This window comes from Myotis lucifugus, unplaced genomic scaffold (genome assembly GCF_000147115.1).
Source record: "Myotis lucifugus unplaced genomic scaffold, Myoluc2.0 scaffold_377, whole genome shotgun sequence".
NCBI classification, from domain to species: Eukaryota; Metazoa; Chordata; class Mammalia; order Chiroptera; family Vespertilionidae; genus Myotis; species Myotis lucifugus.
The window spans coordinates 834,017-859,090 of NW_005871425.1; the positions used below are offsets into that span (position 1 = coordinate 834,017).

At 43.4% G+C, this 25,074-nt stretch overlaps 1 protein-coding gene and 1 pseudogene across 2 annotated transcripts in view; one reads left to right on the plus strand and one right to left on the minus strand.

The window, feature by feature from the left end:
* On the plus strand, positions 1-4,669 carry LOC106699340 (annotated as a pseudogene).
* The window catches only part of NRDE2 (NRDE-2, necessary for RNA interference, domain containing), a 35,726-nt gene that overhangs the window by 9,015 nt on the left and 1,637 nt on the right, over positions 1-25,074 (minus strand). The window contains exons 2-8 of one of the 2 annotated variants that reach the window (XM_006101676.2): positions 18,354-18,462; positions 16,479-16,712; positions 13,332-13,487; positions 9,011-9,461; positions 7,773-8,178; positions 5,669-5,802; positions 2,295-2,415 (exon numbers count right to left, since the gene is read on the minus strand). In XM_006101676.2, the coding sequence (XP_006101738.1) occupies positions 2,295-2,415; positions 5,669-5,802; positions 7,773-8,178; positions 9,011-9,461; positions 13,332-13,487; positions 16,479-16,712; positions 18,354-18,462 (1,611 nt within the window). The remainder of the gene's footprint in view (positions 1-2,294; positions 2,416-5,668; positions 5,803-7,772; positions 8,179-9,010; positions 9,462-13,331; positions 13,488-16,478; positions 16,713-18,353; positions 18,463-25,074) is intronic. The other variant, XM_023765118.1, reaches the window with a different exon arrangement.

Sequence of the window (25,074 nt, forward strand, 5' to 3'; positions counted from 1 at the left end):
GGCAAGAACAAAACTTCCAGCTCACTAACCAGCAAATAAAACCATCACCATCAACACCCAATCAACCTGCATGCCAGCCACTGTGGTGGCCCCTGGAATGCCAAGATGGGTAAGAGCTACCTAGGCCCAGCCTCTGGAAGGCTCAGTGGCCTTTACCGATGGGCTCTCCTGTAATCACAATCAAGGTCCCCCCAACAGCGGTAGGTCAGCTGCTGAAATCAAATGATTTTTAACGCTATCACACCAATGAAAATGAGGACACACATTCTAGAACAGCACTGACCAACACAACTCTCTGTGGCGATCAAACGTTCCATATCTGTGCTGACAGAGCAGCCACCACCACAGGGCACTTGAAATGTAGCTGGTAGAAGAAATGAGTTTTTAATTTTATTCCATTTTAATTAACTTTAATTAAAATAGCCACACGTGGCCAGTGGCTGCTACTGGACACCATTCTAGAGTGCTAAGTGACATTTAATGACAACATTGGTTTAGATTTTCTTAAGCCATCAGAATTTTTAGCCAGTGACCTTACGATTATGACTTATGTTCACGTCTTTCAAAAAATGTCAATTCAAGACATCCTTCAGTGATAGCCTTTACCCTTCAGTGATCGCCTCTAATTCACTGTTTCCTGACTCTGAGCATGCAGAATGGAAGAGGACAAGAGTCTGAATCACCTGCAAAGTTCCACATTCAAACAGAAACAAACGGCATGTAAAATGGTACCGCCACTTGGAGAAGTTTGGCAGTTTCTTATAAAATTAAACATGCACTCACCATAAGGCCCAGCAATTGCACTTTTAGGTGCTGATGCCAGAAAAATGGAAACCTATGTTCACACAAAACCCTACCCACTAATGCCCACAGCAAAGCTTTATTCACAACAGCCCCAAACTGGAGACAACATACACAAACTGGTACAGCTATGTCATGGAACACTACTGGGCAATAAACATGAATGAACTATTGACACACACAACAATTTGGCTGAATCTCAGGGGAACTATGCTAAGTGGGGGGAAAAAAAACAACCTTCAAAGTTACACAGAAAACAAGTGCTGGCAAAGTTACCCCAGACACCTGAAGGGCCCCGCCTAAGAGGTGACAGACATGCCACCTGGCCTGCAGCTCTGCACTGCCAGGCAGATCACAGCCAATCCCAAGTTTTCATTTCTCAGATGAACGCTGGAAGGTGACACCTGTGAAAAGAGGCTGGCCGAGCCTGGTGAGCGCCCATCCACCGCTTTCTCCCTCACACATGCAATGAAACCAGGTGAGTGAAGCAATTCCCGAATAGCTAAGAGCTGCACTGGCCAAAACGGTAGCGTTAATATGTGGCTATCAAGCCCCAGAAAGTGGCCGGTCTGAACTGAGATGTGCTATAAAGAGAAAATACACACCAGATTTCAAAGAGTTCGTATGGGGAAATATGCAAAATACCTCATTAGTTTCTTAATGTTGATTAAATGTTGACACATTAATGTTTTTACTACTAGTTAGACAAAACACGTTATCAGAATTAATTGCCCCTCTTTTCTGTTTGCTTGTTTTAGGTGGCTACTAGCGAATGTGAAGTTACACATGTGCTTGAGTTATATTTCTACTGGTCAGGGCTGTTTTAGAGGGTAACTCTGGAAAGTACTTTGGGTCATTTAGAATGACATTTATAGAAGTGCTAGTTAATAATTATTTTATAGTATTCCTTAAAAGGCATGTATTTTCAAATGATCTGGACACTGCCCAGAAAACAAAAAGACCGTCTTAAATACACACCGAAATGGGGGTGGGGATTAGCAACAAGATCAGGTCTTCAGGAGCCTGAAAAGGAAAAATGAAGCATTTCCCCTGAGAGAACTCAAAACCTGCAAGCGTGATGCAGAGAGGGGTCACCTGCTTCAAAGGCTCTAAGGCAGCGGTTCTCAACCTGTGGGTCGCAACCCCTTTGGCGGACGAACGACCCTTTCACAGGGGTCACCTAAGACCATCCTGCCTATCAGATATTTACATTACGATTCACAACAGTAGCAACGTTACAGTTATGAAGTAGCAACGAAAATAATTTTATGGTTGGGTCACAACATGAGGAACTGTATTTAAAGGGCCAGAAGGTTGAGAAGCACTGCAAGAGGAAAACAGTCTATGCTCCCGGGACATCTACCTAATGTACTTTTGACACTGATATTTGTATAATGTTCCTAAGCTATTGCTAATGGCTTCTACAACTAATCATGATGACGTACAAACAAGTTCCAGAAGGAAAACTCACACGCGTGCTGCGAGGGCCTTACCTGGGTTGATGACCACCCAGCCGCCCCGCTCCTGCTGGTGCATCCACGCTCTCCAGCCTCGGGCGCCCTTCTCCCCAGCCCGGGGCTCTCCGCTGTCCCAAAAGGGCTCAAAGAACTCCACCTGTTCAGATGTAAGACATGGAGGTGAGCCCAACTTGTACAAATCTGCTGAGTCACCAGGCAAATTAAGTGCGGGCTATGCTTCATGAAACCTTGCCCATCATCAGTCTCTGAAGTAGATATAACACACACCCCAAAACAGAAAATGTAATTATCTAGTGGGGGGAGCCGCTATGGTAGCCCTCAGGGCTATGGGATTCACACCCTTGGTATGGGCTGGACCAAGAATACGGCAAAAAGTGATGGGATGACACGTCCAAGATTGGGTTACAAAGACTGGCCTAGGTTGTTGAGAAGGGGAGGAGCAGAATGGCTTTCCAGTTCTGACCCTGGTCGGCCAGTCTCACAGGAAGCACTGGCACTGCCAGGCCCCCTACCTGATACCCGGAGTCACGCTGCTTTCAAGACCTGCTGAGGGGAAGGGGAGCCAAGGTTTCATCAGGACAGATGCTGAGGTCTTGAAGACGTGGCCACATCTCAATTACCTGCTCCTAACACCTGGCACAGCGCCCAGCACCTAGTAGGGACTCAATAAATACTTGCTGGCACAGAGCTGAACAAGGCAGGCACCCAATGAAAAAAAAGTCTGCAAGCCTGGCCCCTCCCTCACTCATCTGGACATTAGGTCCTCAGTGCATGGTAACCAGTTCAGTGGCAGCAATTCCACAATGAACAGAATGTGGACATAGCAAGGAACAGGAAAGCGATTATGCTATCAACCCACAGTAAGGACTTTATAAGACAGCCAATAACTGGCTCCATGAGAGCTTTGTAAGGAAGCTTTGTAAGGATACCAGGCTTTGAACAGGCACACGGGGGCCAGGAGCCGCAGGATTATCCAGCCTGAGCCCAGAAGTGCCTCGCATGCCAGGAGGGCGGTGTCCAGGAGAGCCACGAAGGCAGGGCGGCCAGCATGACACAGGCCCTGGATGCTGAGCACACGTCAGCCACTTCAGGAAGGGAACTGGGAAGACTACACTCCCTCTCTTTTTACATTTATATTTTATTTTTTAATTGATTTCAGAGAGGAAGGGAGAGGGAGAGAAAGGTAGAAACATTAATGATGAAAGAGAATATTGATTGGCTGCCTCCTGCATGCCCCCTAATGGGGATTGAGCCGGCAATATAGGGCATATGCCCTGACCAGGAATCAAACTGTGACCTCCTGGTTCATAGGTCGATGCTCAACCACTGAGCCACGCCAGCCTCGCTACACTCCCTCTTTACAGGTTTTATTTACTCAAAAAAAGGTGTTTTTTTTAAAGTGTGATAAATGGTTATAACCAATTTATTCCACAGAAACACAGACTAGTAATACCAGACTCTGCCTGCTTATGGTGACGACTTACTCAGAGATACAGAAAGTCACTAAATAAAAAGCTTTATTTCAAGGTTGCCATGTAAATACTTTGCAGTTACCTGTGCTATTAACCCCAAGAGCTTGGATCAGGCTCTCCTGACACATCAGAGAGGCTGCCGATGCCCACAGTCCTGGCCAGGGCCCTCCCCTGAGCCCCATGAGAAACGGCTCTCATCAGACTTCGAGTGTCAGCAAAGGGGTGGGCATGAGCATGACCCTGACCCTGACCTTGAGCCCCGACCACACACCCCATGCTCTGCAGAGCTGGCTAAGAATCACGGCTGTAGCACAGCATATTCGTAAGTAGCAAAGTATGTCTTAAAATAACTGTTATCTGGCTTACTATACGAAGAATCAGTTATCCCAATATCCACCAATATTCTTTAACCCAACTTTGTCTGGAAAAAAAATAAAAATAATAATGATATTTCTCTTCCGAGGCTGACGCAATGCAGAGAATGGGAGCGTTTTGAGAGGCAACCACGCCCCCATGAGCCTTCTCCACAGCCCGAGTGAGATGACCCCGGAGGAGCTGCAGAAGCAGGGGAGGGAGAGTTTAACACTCCGTGCTCACGCAGTCGGTCAAGAACAACCCAGGTGCTCACCAACTGTCGCAACAACAAGAAGCTCCTGGGCGGAGTGATGGCTGGACAGGCACTGCGACATGGTGCTGGAGAAGTGAGGGAGATGTGGACCGAGGGCCCGAGAGTGGCGAGGCAAGAAGAAGTCCAAGCCTGTCCACAAGGAACGGCTCCTGCGCAGGGACTCGGCCTTTGTGGTCCTGCGGAACCCACTCATCGCTGGCAAGTAGGGGTTCCTCCCTGCTGTCAAATTCACTCCCCCGTCCTGCAAAGACCTGCCCTTCAACAGGAGAACAATAAAATCCTGTGTTTTTTCTAGTGGGAAAAAATGATGGTAAAAATAGTCTTTATAGGCAATTCAAAAAAATTCTACAAGATGTAGACCTTAGCCTCTCGAGAAAGACCTCTGAAAGGTCACCATGAATTCAGATATCCTATCCCTCTCCACCATACCCTTGGCAGAACAGGAAACCGGAATCTTCCATGGAAAAGGGAAAAGGCTTTCTTATTGAATAGCTCTGTAATAGGGTTTTCTTACTGCTTCACATCACAAATATTGGCCACGCTCACCTGTCACCTGAATGACCAACCCTTCCCCAATTAGGATCGGTGCTGACAAAGTGCCAGCGTGGCATTCCCTTGGCAACTCCAGCAAAGATCTGAGCAGTGGAAAGGTTACGAGGGGAAGTTACAAAAGACTCACCTTAGAACGCACAAAAGTAGGCAAGACAATGGTTTTCCTGACTGTGGGCACAACTAGCATTTAAACAAGGGCCGTAAGTAAGGGAAAAAGGGACATAAGTGAGTCTTTACATTGGGGGGTGGGGGGGACTCTTGTTTTATCTCTCCATGTTTCACTACCTTCATCATGGAAGTTTCCTTGGATTGCTAGAATCTATCTGAGAAACAATCCTCAGCAGGTCTGATACAAAGGAAGATAGGTATTTTAAAAATACTACCACCACCGCCCTAGCTGGTTTGGCTGAGTGGATAGAGCATCAACCTGCGGACTGAAGGGTCCTGGGTTCGATTCCAGTCAAAGGCATGTACCTCGGTTGCAGGCTCCCAGCCCTGGTCATGGGCATGCAGGAGGCAACCAATCGATGTGTCTCTCTCACATCAGTGTTTCTCTGTCTCTCCCTCTCCCACTCTCTCTAAAAATCAATGGAAAAATATCCTCAGGTGAGGATTAAAAAAAAAAAAATACCACCATCACCTCCCATGATCCATCCCTCCCCCCAAAAGAGAGAGGAGCAAGGAAGGGAAGAGGGGGAGGGGAAAAGGGCGGAGAGAAAGGGAAGCAGAGCTCCTACCTGCCCTCTGGTGGGCAGGTCTTTCACGCTGTCGGGTTTGAAGAAGGTGAAGTCGACCATGGCCTGGAACAAGGAGACGGCCTTCTCCGCGTGCCCGGCCTGGCGCAGGAAGTGGCACTGCTGAAGGAAGAGCGCTGAAAGCGGCAGAGAACTCTGGTTAACACCATCGAGGAAAAACAACCTGATTCCTAAGATACAGTAAAACACCGAGAACATCTTCCTGAAATCAGTTACTGCTGAATTTGCAAAGCTGTGATACCTACATGTCCTGATTTAAAAGGACTCACAGCAGCTCTGTAATCAAAGTATATTCATTTAATTTTTATATGAAACCACCACAGAATAAAAATATTAACAATAAAAACTACATATACATAAATGTAAGGCAAGAGATTGGTCTGAATATTGTTATCAAAAACTCAAAGGATTGTTTCTCAGATAGATTCTAGCAATCCAAGGAAACTTCCACAATGAAGGTGGAGAACCATGGAGAGATAAAACAAGAGTCCCCCCCCCCCAATACAAAGACTCACTTATGTCCCTTTTTTCCTTTACTTATGGCCCTTGTTTAAATGCTAGTTATGCCCACAAGAAAATTTCTAGAAAAGGATGGCATGGTACATTTTTTTTTTTTTACCGGAAAGCCAAGACCTTTACTCAGTGGATCACTAGATGGCATTATTCACCAGCAATTTTCATCATATGCTCAGCGTCAGCTGTAACCAAATCAAGGTTCCACGCTTGAACATTTCAGTTTGCCTTAAGTGTGGTGCAATTCCATTTACTAAGTAATGTTGAGCTAGTTGAGCATATCACAAATGATAGCACACACGAGGCTCGTTATGCCAGTGTGGTAAATGCTTGTTCTCTCTAGAGCAGTGGTTCTCAACCCTGGCTGTACATTAGAATCACCTGGGAATCTTTTTAAAATCCTGATTTCTGGGCCTCATCCTCCGGAAATTCTGTTGCTTTGTTATGGGGTGGGGCCACAACATTAGTAACAAAGAAACGGAATTTCCGGAGGATGAGGCCCAGAAATCAGGATTTTTACAAAGATTCCCAGGTGAGTCTAATGTGCAGCCAAGGTTGAGAACCACTGCTCTAGAGCAATATATTTACATCTTTAGAAGTTCACTGTAATCGCAGGGTTTTGACCCAATAACTGCCTGCGGTGTGCCAGACACTGAGCTAGACTCACCATGTATTTTCACCATATAACCCTGTAAGCAGGTAGCATACTATCGTTGCTGAGGGAGAGACAAGAGCTTAAACAGGTTAAGGAACTTATCCAAGGTCATACCAGAACCACTGAAGGGCAAACCCAGGATTCAAGTCAAGAGCGACATTCTCTAGCTCCTGCATAACATGCTGCCTCTGATATGTCACTACTGGACAAATTTATATTCTAGGCTCCTTTGGGTAACACCAAAAAGGCTAACCATATAATACCAGTAACCTCTAAACTGATGCAAAGATTTCCAGTCAGTGAGGACATCCCACAAGCATGACTGCCCTAAACCCTAGGACTGGAGGTGATGAGCAGCACAGGTACCTCAACAGACCAGGCCGTTGGCAGCCAAAGTTATGAGTGTTGACTGTGCCTCCCTGGTTAATAACTAGAGAAGTTGGAACTTCTAGGCCAGGAATAATTTCCTAACTCTACTGTCTCTAATACCCCCACCACCACCACCAAGAAGCTGGAAGGGGAAGAATCCATCATGGTCAAAAGGAGTCATAATAGTTTTTTTCTTGATTAATCAATTTTATCAATGTATCAATCAGGTTTATCAACTTCGACTCTTCTAAAATAAATCAAAATAAATCTTCATTTTCAATTAAAGTCAAAAGCATTATTCCCTGCCCAACAGGTGTGGCTCAGTGGTTGAGCACTGACCCACGAACCAGGAGGTCACGGTTCAATTCCCAGTGAGGGCACCTGCTCAGGTTGTGGGCTCAATCCCCAGTAGGAGGCATGCAGGAGGCAGCCAATCAAAGATTCTCTCATCATTGATGTTTCCATCTCTCCCTCCCTCTCCTTTAATTAAAAAAAAAAAAGGCAGCATCATTCCTCCCACGTAAATGGATCTGGTCACCATCTCCTTACCAAACATGGCCTCCTCGGTGCCAGGCAGCTCAGGGTGAGACAAGATGCTACCATCCTTCACAGCAGACAATGTACTCAAGCATTTCCCATAAAGGCTGTGAATTTTTGATATTGAAAAGGTGCTGAACTGGCTCTGGCAAAACAAAAGGTATTTCTGCCAAAGGGCTGTATTGTTGGGGTGCAGGAATATCAGCTTCTGCCACTCTTTGACCAGCGTGGAGGGCTCCCAGAACTCCGTGCAGAGCTTCAGCTTGGCGAGTTTCAGGTCCACGCTGCTCGGGTTGCTGTCGATGGCCCGCTCCAGAATGGCCAGCTTCTTCTCCAGGATGAGCTTCAGGGACCGCTTCCGCTTCTCCTGCTCGCCTTCCTCGATGGCATACAGGCCAGGGCTCCGCATGACCTCGTCCTCAACAACAAAAACACCCATTTTCAAATGCACGGGGAACTGCCTCCTCCGGATCCCAGCTGCCCAGCAGCTACTCACAAGCCCGAGGGTTCCTCATCTCTCCAAAGGCTCTGCTATTTGGACTTTGTTGATAACCACTAGTTTATGACAATTTCTCCTAATGGCAGCTCAGTTCCTGGGGTACCTGTGCCACCTCGTATACTGATCTTGTATTTATTTCACCTGACTGACCTGCCTATTGGCATCTAAAACTTAGATTTATGTATCAATAACTAGCATGCAATGCCTTGAAATCCTTTTCTGGAATCAACTTGACCATTAAAACAGTCAAATGAGGGACAAAATATAATTGTATAAGTTGTTCAAAAAAATGTAGGTGGAACTAAGACAACCCATGTATTTTAGAAAGGGCGCACGTAGCCCTAACGAGGTAACTCAACGAGCAGCCCTTCTCTCCACATTCTGTGCTCTCCGCGTGGTCTGTCTGCACTTCCCCAAGGCCTCCCCCTCCTGGTGAGCATCCACTCTTCCCTAAAGATTCTGCTCAGATTCCACCTTCTCTTGGAAACCCTTTCTTACTCTCTATGGCAAGTCACTCCCTCATTCCATCCCCGAATTACACATGAAGGCATTTATCTCCCCAGATGCATGGTTCTTCACACGCCAGTCTTCCCCCTGCACTCTGGGCACGCTCAGGGCAAGGGCTATAGTGTAATCATCTTTATATGCCCGGTGCCTGGGCTCCTCCTGGGAGCTCACAAAGCACATCGCTTTGCCAACATGAGCACTGCCATGCTATGTGAGGTAGGAGAGGGGGGACAGTGATGCTTACCTGAAAAGCAACGAACGCCATCCACAGCTGAGTATCCCGAGGATTCTCCCGCACCCTCCGGTTGAACTCCTCCACCCTGGCCTTGAGAAGCGCGTCCTCATGGTCTGGCTGTGAGTCTGGCTGCTTAGATTCCTGCTCTGAAGGACCTTGTCCCTGTAACCACTGGGTGGTGGATTGATCATAAATCCCCAGAGGGTTCAACCAGGTTGTAACAGGAGGAGCCACATCGTCCGAGTCCTTCACTGGGATGAAGGAGAGGGGCGCAGACGAGGGAGGGTCAGTTTTACTGCTCACGGCAACTCCATCAGCGTTCATCAGCCCCACGTTCTTCTTCGTGAAATAGCGCTCGACATGCTTGTGCGCACGCTTCTTTCCCGTGGAAGCCCCCTCCCAGGATATGCACTGCTTCTTAGGGTTAATGCCAAGGCAGGAGTCTCCTTTCCTCTTGTATCTTAAGTATGAAAAAGAAAAAGTTACTGAGGAAATATGTGCACTAACTCTGAATGGGTGAAGGCTCATCACACTTAAAACTCTTGTTATGCAAGTTAAATGCATATATGCAAATTCACCTTACCTTCAAACTGTCTCTACTGAGGAAAATAGGAGGATTAGCAGTGAACTTTTTCTGTCCATGTAACTTACTCCTCTAACACTTCAAGTCTTCGTTGACGTCTCACGAATTTGAGCTCATGCCTGCCCCCTGGATGTTGGTAATTTACACTTCCCTGGAGCTTTGTAGTTCAAGTCCTGTCACCTACATTATGTCGTTTGATCACAATCACAGGCGACAGGCAAGGCAGGAACCATCATCCCCTCCTTACTGTTCCTAAATAAGGACACTGAGACCTCAGGTGACACCAAGTCATCTGTCTCCTTTCCCTCAGTGTGGTCCTATGTCCCTACTTAAAAAGATAACATATAGGTCTAAGATTCTTTTTTAATCCTGAAACTAAGTGTGTCAAATAAAATTACATCTGGCTATTTTCTCCTCGGGAGGAAAGGAGGCTGGGTTCTGAGACGCTTTTATGGAACGTGTAGGCGTCCCCAGAGTTAGGAACACATGACTACCGACTAGCTGCACAAAAGCTCAGGAAAACTGTGCGCTTCTCCGTATACATGTTATATAAACAACCCAATTTAAAAATGGGCAAAAGATCTGAACAGAACTCATAAAAGAAGACATGAACGGCCAATAAGCACATGAAAAAAGTGCTGGACATCATGAGTCATCAAGGAAATGCAAATTAAAACCACAAAGAGATAGGCCACATACCCATCAAAACAGCCAACATTCAAAAGACTGACAATACCAAATGTTGGTGAGTAATCTGCCGGGTAACCAGGACCCCATGTGCTGTCGATGGGAATATACACTCGTACAAGCACTTTGGGAAAAGGTCCGGCAGTTTCTTTAGAAAACTAAGTATAGACCTACCCTATGACCCAGTAATTCTATTCCTAGGTATTTACCCAAGAAAAAGGAAACCACATGTCTACACAAATACTTGTGCACAAATCTTCTCATAAGCTTATTCACAACAGCCAAATACTGGAGGGAGTCCAGGTGTCTGCCAACTGAAGAATGAAGAAACGAACGGTGGTAAATGCCACAACAGGGATGAAGCTCAAAACCATTTCACTGAGTGGAAGGAGCCAGACACGGAAGAGTACACACTATCTGATTCCACTGAATATGAAATTCTAGAAGAGACCAAGCTAACTGATAGGAAAAAATTAGAACGGTGACGGCCTCGGGGGAGGTGGGGTGTGGACCGACTGGAAAGGAGCCTGAGGACACTGTCTGGGGTCACAGTGATGTTCTCTACTTTCACAGAGGTCTGGGTTATCCAGGTGCATCCCTCTGTCACACTCAGCAAATGAAGATCTGTGTATTAGAATATATGCAAATTTTAAATCAAAAGAGAAATAAATGAAACAAATCTTGGACTGTAGTTAATGATATCCATGCTGAAGTATTTAGGGGGTAGTATATTGATGTTGGCAATTTACTTTGAAATGCATCAAAAACTAATATGGGTTGATGGATGAATGGACAGATATATGATAAGGCAAATATAATAAAACTAGAGGCCTGGTGCATGAAATTCGTGCACAGGTAGGGTCCCTAGGCCTGCCCAGCGATCAGGGCTGATCAGGTTCCCCGCCTCCCCGCCTCCTCCTTCCCTCACAGCCCATGCCACCACCCTCGCTCCCTCAGCACCCCACCGCCGCTGGTCACTTGCCATGTTCCACACCGCTCCCTGGTGGTTAGCGCATGTCATAGCAAGCAATCAAGCTCCCGGTCTCCAGGTTGAACTCCCGAGGGGACAATTTGCATATTAGCCTTTTATTATATAGGATAAGATGGTGGAATGTAGGGGGCAGGTATATGAGTGTTCACTGTAAAATCCTCCCAACTTCGCTGTATTTTTTTACATTTTCATAATAAAGTGCCAAGGGGAGAAAAGGCAGGAGAGACCCGCTGCCATCTTCTATCAACTCCCAACTCCCGGGAGCTCTGCCCCCACCCCCTGTGGCTGAGCCAGCACCTCACTGGCTTCCCACTGTCAGCAGGTACCCGAGAAGCTCTCTGCTTGCCTGTGCTCCCTCGCTGCCCAGGTGCAGTGAGTCCACTTTGGGGGAAGAGTGTCTCACACACACGTACGAGCTGTCTCGCAAACCCTTCTCTTCATCCTCTCCCCCAGCTTCTCCTAGATTATCTCCAAAGAACCTCTCTCCGTTCCATTTATGAGTTAAAAACAACTTTAACAACAGGGTGAGGAGATAAAATAGTGCTACAATTGCTCTAAATGAGCCTATCATTCCCTAAGGAACAAATTTTAAGTACAAAACTAGTTTTTTTCTCCTTAATTACTATTTTATTTTCACTAAAAATGAATATTTTAGAAATTCATATTTCCAAAACAGGTTTACTGAGTTTTCCGAATTTAAAACTGCATTTTGTAAAACTAATTTTAATAGCTGCATTTCATAACAAATTAGATGAAAATAATAAAGGAGAAAAAATAATATTACTGGTCCATATTTTTAAGCATCTTCTTTCAGATATGTGGGTATGTATAGATTTATATGTATATATACATAACCCATATTAAAATAGTTATATAGCTTCAGACTTTTCTTCCTATTTTTTAAGTATTTTCCCACACTATTAGCCTTAATATATGTAATTTTTATTGGCTTTGAACTGGTCCATTTAGAGGGGTATGCCATAGTTTATTTAACAATTTCCTGGATATTTAGGTTGTAGCCAATTTATCATTTGTCAGAGAATCTTATTAACTGGACAGGACTTCTTGGCCTTATATCCCATGTTTCTCTACCTTCTCTTTTGATTACCTGTGAGCTGTTTGGGAACAGAGATTGTACATTATTGTTCTTTACGTTCCCAACAGTGTCTCACAAAGCACTAACTACCTAAAAGGTTTAATAAGTATTCAAATATTTTTTATTGACAGATTAGAGGAGAAAAGCTTAAACTCATTACTGAAGCAAATATCATCACCTAGTTTTATGATTACCTAGTGATGTATGCTGAAAACATTTTGGAAAAGTCATTACCATTTAAGGTCATTTTTAAAATGGGAGTGGGGGATGGATAAATAAAAGGCTTTTGCAACTTTTTAAAATGGCATATAGGTTAGATCAGTGGTTCTCAACCTTCCTAATGCTGCGACCCTTTAATACAGTTCCTCATGTTGTGGTGACCCCCAACCATAAAATTATTTTCGTTGCTACTTCATAACTGTAATTTTGCTACTGTTATGAATCGTCATGTAAATATCTGATATGCAGGATGTATTTTCATTGTTACAAATTGAACATAATTAAAGCATAGTGATTAATCACAAAAACAATATGTAATTATATATGTGTTTTCCGATGGTCTTAGGCGGCCCCTGTGAAAGGGTCGTTCAACCCCCAAGGGGGTCGTGACCCACAGGTTGAGAACTGCTGGGTTAGATCAAATGGTTTCCAGATAGTTTGTCACAATTATTTCATGGTATTTTTAGATTCATTCATGCAACAAATACTTACTGAACACCTATTAGGCCAGGCACTGTTCCCCAAGCACCATGGATAAATACGATTAATCCAACCTGGATCCTGATCTCAAGTTTTAAGTTTTCATTTTAGAATGTAAGATAAGATACACCTAAAGAACTTAGCAATGGACAAAAACCCAACAGAATCTACAAGAGGATGGGTGTGGCCGGCCCGCCAGAGACTGCGCTGAGAGAGTTCAGGAGAGAGAAGTGACTTCCCACCAGAGAAAGTCAGGAAAAGATAGGATGGGTACCTGGCTATATCTCCTCGGTAGAGAGACTTATATTCCCAGTTTGCAGGGTCTGGTTTCTTATCTGTTCTGAAGGTTTCTCCTGTCAGAGCCTGGATGTCCTCAAGCCAAACACAGCGGAGCCCAGCAGCAGGAGCAGCAGCAGCATTCTTTTCTTGGCTATGGGACAAGGGAAGGTGAAGAAGAAAAAGGGAGAGGCACTTAACAACCTTCCATTAACACTTCACATTTGCAGCAACATGGAAGTTACACGTTTCAAACTCCACACGCATCAAGGGAACTAGGTACCCAAAATGCGTACATGCCATACAGACGAGAAGAGGACGCCTGCTGCAAAAGCAGGTTTAAAATAGAAAGCAAACCTGTCAACACTAAGTGGCACTTTCCCAGAAAACAAGTCATCTCAGAACCTAACCTGAGGGGTACGGAGGTGTTCTTTTCCAAGTATTCCATTTAAATTACTGTAACCTGAATGTCAAATATATTCATAAACAAGCGATTTTTCGTTAAGAAAAGAAAAAAGGTGGGCGGCTCTTACTTCCCCTTATTTGAAAGTGCTCGGGTTATTTATGCCAACCCCAAACTCAACAATGACAACAACAAAGGCCACAGTTGTGAATAGTTCCGCCTCAGATGTCACTTGGGATAAGTCTAAGTCTTGCTTTTCTGGCCTGGGCTCTGAGCACAGCTTTGCCTGCATGGACCGACCTCCTACATGAAGGGCAGAGAGCGCCCGCTGTAAGACAAGACCCTGACTTATCCCTCTGAACCAATCTGTGAGCTGGCAGACTTTCAGCTCAGATACCAATGGAACCACTTTCCTAGGAGTCAAGTGAGAGGCGGGGAGGATTTTCTGGCATCTCACACCTTTCCTCCTCTAAAGAAAATCAGTTCATGATGCTGCTGACAGATGCTGCCAAAGGTCACAACAGCCATTAACTGTTGTCCCACCTGCTTTTTAGCTCTCCCGGACAGAAATGAGGATTCTGGAGGCTTCTAAATCATTCTTGGCTGGGAATACAAGAGAATGGTATTTCCGGGACACAAAGTAGCAATTCAATAAATATCTGTTAAATGACAAATGACGTGTCTCCGGTTAACAGGGTGATGGTAACACATCCCCCTTCAGAAACACTGTGGAGGGGTTTCTGTCAATGAAAACCATACGGGTCAGGCAAAGGGAGGGAAAGAGACTGATGCATCCCAGAAAGAAAGAGAAAGCCAACTGGGGGTAAAACAAAAAAGAAAAGGAAGGGCCAGCGGCAGACCATCCCTGGGGAGTGAACAAGTCCTTATCCCTCCCCTGCTGAGTATTCAGGTCAGGAAGCAGGATGTGGTCTGGGCTGTGCACAGGGAGGAATCTGCCTCCCACCTGAAGGTGAGAAAGAAGTCATCCCAGGAAACAAAGGTCAAGTAGAAGCTATAGCCTCTAGGGAAGTCGTCCCTTAATCTAGAGACCCACATGGTGTATTACACCCCATGAATCCACTTTACTGACATCACAGAAAGACTCAGAACTCACTAGTCAATATGGAAACAAACAATTCTTCCAGGTCACCTTCCCACAAAGAGACTACAGACATTCATACTAAGAACGTAAAACAGGACAAAAACATTTTATTTTTATCTTATTGGGGATATTCTGCAAAACATCAACAAATTTAAAAATGCTGTCTGGGTCATAAAACTATCAGGAGGCTGCAAAGATCACCTCTGTCGTGGTTAAACACAGGCTGCAAACAACTATCTTTCCAGTTCGAATGGTGGTTCCTGTGTGTGTTCAGGAAATCCTTTGAAGCTTTTCTGCCTCGGCTATAAAAAGGGAGAGGTAGCTAACAGTGAATTTTCAGACGCTATAACGATTAATATATTTTTCTTTGAAGACATGCCAAAAAAGCAATATCAATAATATACTCACTCGTTCACTTAACAAAAATGCATTTGGCGTATGTATTACTATGTATCAAGCCTGTGCCAAGGCCGGGAGGAACAATGGTCAGCAAGGGGGGCCTGGCTCCTGCCCACAGAAATTCCGACCTTTTTGCTTGACCCAATATTTATTCTCTGAGAGCAAGTTTGGGTTACAGGGAGAGCACCTGAAACACACGGAGGGCTAAATACACCTGGACTCTGAGCCAGAGGCCGGCATGTCCTCCAACACCGATCAGACAACAGAAGGATCCTGAAGACTGTGGCATCCGCCTCTCCAATGGAAACTCTACAGGCCACGTTCTGAACCTGCTCCACACAGAGTTCTCACTGGCATCATGGGACTTCTGAGCACACAACAAAAGCAAATCACCCCTCGAGAATCGCAGAAATCTTACTAGCACTAAACTTTTAGTATGCTGTGGACGGGTGCTTAACTTTTCTCTCTTCTCGACTGTATGAACAAAGAAAAGAAAAGTTAAATAGGGGATAATTCAAGTATTTTCACCACATACTCACTGTCCTGCCTCTGGGCAAAGGGCCTCCCTATGAAGGGGGCTGTTAGACGAAGCAGAGAGGAGCAGGGACAGTGGGGACCTACGCTGTGACCGTCTGCAGAAGGACTTGGACAATGCCCTCGAGATAGGCAGCAGCCCAGGATGCACAGCAATGAAGCCCCCGGAGAGGAAATACTGTGGTCATAGCTAGCTTATACCTCCAAGTCAGTGGTTCTAAAAAATGTGAAATAAGAACAGAAGCAACTATTATTTTAAGGGCTATAATTAACCTTAACCAAAGTGTGAGAGGGGGGTGCACAGAGGGGTGAAAGTGACTAAAAGGAAGATACAGCAAAATGAGAAGAAGACGTTTCTCTTATTCTTGATAAATGTGGAGCCAACGGCCCCTTCGAGTGAACTAGCCCAGATGGCACATTTGCCATCTTTCAAAACTCTTAAGGATTTTTTTTGTCTAACTCAGATTTTGACATAATCATTACCGTGCCTAACATTTCTCAAACAAAATCATGGCCCTAGTTTGTTAAAAAATTTCCTTCATGCTGACAAGGTGGTAGAACTATTTTTTCCCCAGCTTTGTTGAGATATTTTTTGACTTTGTTTGACTGAGTAGGGTTAAATAATCATTTAACCACTTAAGTTATGGCAGTAATCGGGGGAGAAAAATTAAAGATTTAGATCACAGATGTTGAGGCAGGACACCCACCTCAGTGTCTCCGGTCCTCTGTTCCCGCCTCTGAGGCCTCTGGGGGATTTGTCCTTTTCAGAGTCAGTGTCTGGTTCAGACCCACTGCTACCGGACTGCCCGCGTTTTCTCTTGGTTTTCTTGTGGTGCTGATGCTTCCTCTTCTTCTTTTTCTCCTTCTTCTTTTTCCTGCTGGCTTGTCTGAGGTTTCTGTTCGAGTCACTTTCATCTGATAGCTCTGATTTCAGAGGACTCCTGTTTGGGAAAATCCACATTAGACTTTTTAGAAGAGAATGAGGGGAAATAATATGTAAATAAGTAACCAAATAAACAAGTATATAAAAGGACATTCTAAAAGTGCTCACACAGACTTACTATTGGCCCATATATCATAAAATATCTTCCTGGATCACAACTCACCTTAAAATAAAAGTTGGATCTAAAGTAAAACAAGGTAAAGAAATTCTAATAGCTTCTGAAGCTATACTTTGATATCTATACATTTTTAAATGAAAGTAATCTACCAGTTATTTTATCAAATATTTTTAAAAGCAACATTAGAAAAGGTTTTTCTTTTTTAAAAAAAATATACTTTATTGACTTTTTACAGAGAGGAAGGGAGAAGGATAGAGAGTCAGAAACATCTATGAGAGAGAAACACCGATCAGCTGCCTCCTGCACACCCCCCACTGGGGATGTGCCCGCAACCAAGGTACATGCCCTTGACCGGAATCGAACCTGGGACCCTTCAGTCCGCAGGCCGACGTTCTATCCACTGGGCCAAACTGGTTAGGGCAAGGTTTATTTTCTTCATCATTACTGCAATATCTACAAACAACTCCCTCTCATGTATCAACTACTCTCAACTTTCAAAGGCTTCTTCCACTTTGGGAGAACATGGCTTCCGGGGGTTCATCGTATTAATGGACCATCTAGTCTATATTGGCGGGCTGGTGAGCTCATTTCTCAATTCAATGATCTACAACAATATTCTTTCAAAGCTGGGTAGCGATGTGTGCCATTTTGCTTTTCCCATCGTTTTCATGAGATTTCTCCTATGCTATTGTGGAGGTCTAGAAGGAGCTACCCCCAAGGAGTGCCTCAGTGATATGCAGATTGCTTTGAGCTAAAGGCAATTTTAGCTTCAGGCTCAAGAGAAACTTCTCCTCCCTCCCTGATTCCTTAACTACCTAGAAGAAGCTGAATTAGAGACCCTGGCCCATAAGAGATTGTCATAGCTTCTTCTGACCTACCTATGGGGCAGGAAACTTCTAGTTTACTAAAGGTCTGCTCTTATCATCCTGCAACGACCTTCTGAAGGCACCTCACCTCACCCCTCATTCAGGATGTCTCCCTTTCTATCTCTGAACCTCCCATGCATGCGGGGTCTCTTCCTCTCTCCTGTATGTGGGGTTCCCGTGCACACGATATTAAATTCTATTTTCTCTTGTCAATCTACCTCCTGTTGAAATATTATTTTGCCAGCCAAAAAGAACCAGAGGAAAGAAGGAAAAACTTCCCCCTTCCCCACATTATATTACGCAAGCGCCTTCTATTTTTACAAAAATGTTGAAAATGCAACTGAAGAAATAGCTGAATTCTATGTTTACCAATATTCTAAAGGTTACTAATGAGGTTAGTAAATAAGAGTCACAGTGATGCCATTTCCCTCAGGGCTAATTACTGGCAGTCACTGTGTCACGCAGTTGCCACCGCAATGCAAAGGGGGAAAGGAATAAGAGTGAGGTAAGGGAAAATAGTCAAAGGTCGCCTCATGACTCTCAGTAAGAGCTTTACTTAGCTCTTCTGTCACAGGGTTTTCTAAGGAGGCTCATTCAGGCTAAGCCACGAGTGGTCACCGACAAAGACTCAAACTCCATCTCCCAAAAGTACTACCTCGTCAGCGGTGACCCTTCAGAAACAAGAGCTGCGGCCTCTTCGGTTTGTTGGCTCAGAGTTGTGACGGTTTCAACACAAAAGCTTGGGTTGCTCAGCCAATCTAGTTCTGCACACGCAAAAGAGAGAAAAGACCCATGAAACGAGCTCAGTATGATTTCTAAGGCAGGAAGTCCATCTTACCAGCTCACATCCTCATTCACAGCCAATGTCAGCCAGACATTTAGCACAGTCCACAGAAGTGGAAGGTAATCCATGAAATTTTTATTTCACAGGGCATGGGGCTGAAATCCTCTGTGATACGAGGCTGCGGCTTAAGCAAAAGCCATGTAACAAGTGTGGCCTAAAAGGCAACCAGGCTTTATGCATTCCATCCACTCTACTGAGCAGGAAGGCCTCGTAAGCATTCGTTTTTAATGACCTCAAATTTGATCTAGGCAATTCCAAAAAGTTAAAAAATCAAGTCATGCATAAAAGCCCGCCATACTTACCATTATCACAGAAGAGTAAGACTCTTTTCTTTAAAAGAATATTCTAATGTTCTATCTGAGTTCACATAAACCTGTCCTTATAACAAACACTCCTCTGAAAACAGAAACACAAGGGTGGCTCAGTTGGTTGGAGTATCATCCATCCCATATACCAAAAAGTTGTGGGTTTGGTCCCCAGTCAGGGTACATATGAGAGGCAACTGATCAGGTGAAGATTTAAAAAAACACACACACAAGGTGTCAACTTTTCTAACTAAAGTTAAAATGATATAAGATACTAACAATGACTGTCCTGGCCAGGGTGGCTCAGTTGGCTGGAGTGTCATCCCATGCACCAAAAAGTGGCAGGTTCAATTCCCAGTAGGGCCAGTGCAGGAGGCAACCAACCAATTGATGTTTCTCTCTCTCCCTCTCTCCCTTCCTCTCTGTAAAATCAACAAATAAAAATAAATAGTAACAATGATCATTTATTAATAACAGATTAAATGTCTGAAACAATTTTTCTGCTTACCCATTAATTTCTAACTCTTCTACAATGAACTATTTATAAATTACTTATTTTCTAACTTTCAGGTGTCTCAGCTATGAAGGAAAGTAAGAAAATCATAGGTCGGGAGAAGGAAGGGGGCCCAACGTGGGGTTTATATTTGTCCCACTTTGTTTTAGGATGGGTGGTCAGGGCATATTCTTAGGCTGAGAAGATGGGTGCAGTTAGAATAGAAAAGGGTAATTAGATTTTTAACAGTTGTACTGGCATATGATTTATATACCATAAGGTTTAACCTTATAAAATGTACAATTCAGTGGGATTTAGAATATTTAGAATATGGTGTAACATCACTATAAAATAATTTTAGGACATTTTCATCATCCCAAAAGAAACCCCATACCTGTTAACAGTTACTCTCCACCACCCACCTCCGACTCTCCCACCCCAACTCCAGTCCTAGGTAACCACTTACCAATTTTCTCTACATATTTGCCTATTTTGGACTTTTAATATAAACAAGATCATACAACACATGGTCTTTTGTAACTGGCTTCTCTCACTTGACATGTTTTCAAGATTCATCCATGCTATAGCATGTACCACTACTTTATTCCTTTTTATTGCCGAATAATATTTTATGGATTATACCACATTTTACCTATTCATCAGTTAATGGATACTTGGGTTGTTTCCACTTTGGGGCTATGATGAATATCGCTGCCATAAACATTCATGTGCAGGTTTTTATATGAACGCATGTTTTCATTTCTCCTGGGCTGATGTCTAGGAGCAGAATTGCTAGGTAACTCATGCTTGGCATTATGAGGAACTGCCAGGCTGTTTTCCAAACTGGCTGCACCATTTTACATTCCCACTAACAATGTATGAGGATTCCAATTTCTCCACATCCTTGCCAACTTGCTACTGTCTTTTATATTACAGTCGTCTGAGTGGTGTGATATTTTCTCATTGCAGTTTTGATTTCCATTTCCCTGATGATTACTGATATTGAGCAACTTTTCATGTGTTCATTGCCATTCATACTGGACTAGAAATAGCTATTCATTGCCCATTTCTTAATTAGATTGCCTTTTTATTATTGAGTTATAAGAGTTCTTTACATATTTTGTATTCTAGTCCCTGGTGACAAGTATTTTGTTTTCTTCACTGCTATACCCCAGCACTGGACCCAGTGCCTGGCATACAGTAGAGGAGTTTAATAAATATTTGTGAAAAACAGGAAAGGAAGGAAGGAAATTCCTCAGGAGGAGAGGTACATTAAAAAGCACAGGAAAGGGGGAAAGAAGAGAGGGATTCTAATTACGTGCCTACAGTAGGCCCAGCATCAGGGTGAGCACGGTACATCTTTATCTGTTAATCCTCTATGGGATGATGATCTCCGCTATATAGCAGAGGAAACTACGGCTCAAAGGGACTGTCATTTATAAAGTCAGACCCAGTAAGTGCTAAACAACCGTGCACACAATCTTTTTTCTACTGTCTCCTTGTTCCTTCTGAGGTTGGTTCCCTTCCCTTGGGCCTAATTCCCGGCAAGAGGCATGTGAAAATAGTTCCTGTTGCTTGCTGAGATGACAATTATTTCCACAACAACTGGATTCTAGAGTGAACAGAGGGAAAGAAAAGCGGGGAGAGATGGAAAAAACATGCAAGGAGAGGTGCTCTCGAACAATTCCAGTGTATTTTTACATAAAGATTCTAGATGGTGACAACAGCTTGGAGGAAAGATAAATAAATACAATGTCAAAAAAACACAGTGTGCCTCTCCAAAGTCCTTCAGAAGGTACAAGAAGGAGTTTTTAAGGGTGCAATTAAGGCATATAGGATCATGGGGGCGGGGGGAGAGTGGGGAGAGAGAGAGTATAAAGAACTAACAACTCTTGGGTTTTGAACTCAAATAATCACTGGCCCTCTGTGTGACCTTCATTTCTAATGATCTTGTCAGTGTAAACCAAGCATGTCAAACTCACGGCCCGCGGGCCACATGTAGCCCACAATGAATATTTTTGCGGCCCAGCCAATATAACGGTATGTAAGAATCATTTTAATAAAAATTCCATAACTTAATTTTTACAATATCCTATTATACATAATTATTAATAACAAACTACAACGTTCGCTAATGACTGATTACTAGAATCGTATTGCATTCATTTCCCTTCCGTACCTTACGCGCAGGCGCACCATTTCTCTCCACTAATACTAGCAGCGAATATTTTAGCAGCCTAGTGCCACGTCATTGGTCTTGGACTGACTTGTTTGGTGTGCGCAACAGGAAGTATTTCGCTTTTGGAGAACAAGAAAAATAGGTTTATTTGCCTTACGCTTATTAATTTGTGCAGTTATTCACAGTGTCTGGTAATGTTCAAGAAAAAATATTAATTTTTATTAAAATGTTCTATTATTTTATGTTAATGATGACTCATTTATTTCAGCCCTTTGTATTCACATGTCTCTATCGAAATAAACCTACGTTCCATGAAAATTGAAGCTCTTGATTTTTTGCGGCCACATAAACTTAAACCTTGTTTATTTGGCCTGTGTTAGCCTTTGAGTTTGACATGCTTGTTCTAAACTACAGGTCAACAACTCACATCCCTATAGGGTCCAGGTTAGTAACGATTACTGTGACACTATAGGGAGTGACAACCGAAAAAAGACAAAACAAAAATATTTTGCCAGCCAAACAAATACACCAACTGGTTTCCAGCTTCCCTCTTCTTCCTCCAACTCCTTTCTTCCCAAACTAAAAGCAACATGAGGCAGAAGCCATAACCACTCACTCTTGTATTCCCAACTCCCAGCACAAAGTACTGGACTCATAAATAATGTCCTATAATGAATGAATAAAGATCTGAACCATATCTTTTCATCTTTGTATCCCAGCACCTAATTTACTGAACAAATGGAAGAGATTTTAAAAAGTATGCCATTAGGTAGGTATAAAGTACAACTATTATAACTCTTCTAGACCTCACTGTCAATAGAGATTTAATAATTTAAAGAATAGAGTATTGAATACTTACTACGTGCCGGGCACAGTTCTCGGCTTTGGGGGGTACCGTGGTGAACAAGATAGGCCAGGCCTCTGCTCCTATAGTGCTTATACTTAATCATAACCTTATACTTATCATAAATTCTGAATCACAACTGGATAAAGTATCCAATTCTATACCCATTCCCCATTCTATTATAACCAAATAGCATTGATTACTAGTTCGTTTAAGTGAACTCAGGTGAAGGCCACACCTCCAGGGATGGTAATTCAAAAGACATTTCTAGGGCTCATTGCATAAATAAATTAGCATATGTATTAAGGAAGGGGTTCCTTTAAAAAGAATGAGCCAAGCTCTTCATTTTGATCAAAACCCTTACTTTGTGACAAAGAATTTGACAGCACAAACATTCCTACAAAAAGCACCAGAAAACGTGGCTCAAAACTACACTTAAAAATGGTGAGCCCTGGCTGGTTTGGCTAGAGCGTCGGCCTCTGGACTGATGGGTCCCAGGTTCGATTCCGGTCAGAGGCGCATGCCCGGTCAGAGGCGCATGCCCGGGTTGCGGGCTCGATCCCCGGTGGGGGGTGTGCAGGAGGCAGCCAATCAGTGATTCTCTCTCATCATTGATGTTTCTATCTCTCTCTCTCCCTCTCCTTTCCTCTCTGAAATCAATAAAAATATTTTTTTTAAATGGTGATTAAAGAGAACCTAGGCAAAGTCAGCTCTTGCATGAAGTAAACCTACAATTTGAAAACACCCAGACCCACAGATAATGTATAAACAACCAAAACCAGAGCATGTTAATATCATAGTGTGGTTTCTAACACAAGTTCTGGAGTCAGAAGAACCTGTGTTCAAATACTGGCTTTATTATTTATTAGTTGTACAACACTGAATAAAATAATCTGAGTCTCTTTCATTCAGCACTTTTTTTTACTGAGAGCCAGGCACTGTTCTAGATGCTAGGAATGCAAAACCAATAGGACAAACCCAACATGACCCTCAGGGAGCTGACACACTGGCAGTCATTGTATGCAATGGGACAAATGCCAAAATAGAGAAAACATTCAGCATAAAATCAGAGCACATACTTAGGTCCCCTCATCCAAACTAGATATGGATCAGAGAAGGCTGCCTGGAAGAGCATCTCATTTAAGACCTAAAGCAGCGGTTCTCAACCTGTGGGTCGAGACCCCTTTGGGGGTCAAACAACCCTTTCACAGGGGTCGCCTAAGACCATTGGAAAACACATATATAATTACATATTGTTTTTGTGATTAATCACTATGCTTTAGTTATGTTCAATTTGTAACAATGAAAATACATCCTGCATATCAGATATTTACATTACGATTCATAACAGTAGCAAATTACAGTTATGAAGTAGCAACAAAAATAATTTTATGGTTGGGGGTCACCACAACATGAGGAACTGTATTGAAGGGTCTCGGCATTAGGAAGGTTGAGAACCACTGACCTAAAGGATGAGAAGGACTTAGGCAAATATGCCCCCAAGAAACACCGAGGCAGAGGACGCGGCTTATACTATACTTCGGGTTGTCCCAATAGTGTTGAGGAAAGTTCTTCAAAAAATAACTGAGCTAACAAATATGGGAGGGATGCTAAAATTAGAAAATAACCATTTTGTAACCCCAACGAAATAACAGATCTAAGCAATAATCATAAATGGCTGCAAAGATTATTAGGTGAAGACTGACAGTGGAAAGTTTATAAAGGGAGTGTTGCTCTTGTCATTTATCTTAGCCAGTATTTATTGGACATCTCGGTATCCTGCATGGATAATGTTTGTAATGTTTGTAAAATACTATATTTTAAAAATACAGTGGATGAGTCCGGTTGTCCAGGAACCCACTGATGGATCTTAACATCACTAAGGGAGAGAAAACTAGACAGCAGATCTTCCTGATCTGATTCAACACCGAGTGCAGAGCACCTCCAATGAGCTATTTTCAACTAAAAAAAAATTATGCCTGAATCTAATTAACTCTCTAGATCTAATTACCAGTTTATAGGAAACACTGGGAGAAGCATGTAAAACGACACCAGGAGGATTTGGTGGAAAATATGTATGGGACAAACAATGCAGTTTCCACAACAAATCACAGTGGAAAACGGAGGGGAGGAAGAAACCTTTATACTTAAAAGGCACTGAGAGACATACTCACAAAATGCAACGTTGTATCTTTTTTGGATCCCGACTTAAACAAACCAACTATAAAAGGCCATTTTTGAGACAAGCTGGGAAGTCTGACCATTGACTGAAAATGAGATGACATTAATTTCATTGAGTAATACGTTGTTTAAATTTTTAAAAATACAGTACTTTACAAACAACACTTTTACAAACATTAACCATGCAGGATACCCAGGTGTCCAATAAGTACTAGTTAAGATAAAAGACAAGAGCAACACTCCCCTTATGAACCTTCCACGTCACCCTTCCATAATAAAAGGATAAGCCCTTGGCCTGTTACTCAAGTCACTACCTTCCCTCATCACCAGTCCCAACCAAATTTCCCAAGGCTCCTATATTTCCTCTATATTTCCAGGCAAACTGGACTATTTGCAGTTCCCTGCACAGGTCTCATGCTCCCCTCCCTGCATGCCTTCGAAGCCTCTGGAATGCCCTTCCACTAACTCTATTTGTCTAAACCCCACCCTCTCGAAGACCCACCTCTAAAGTTAGCTCCTACGGTAAAGCC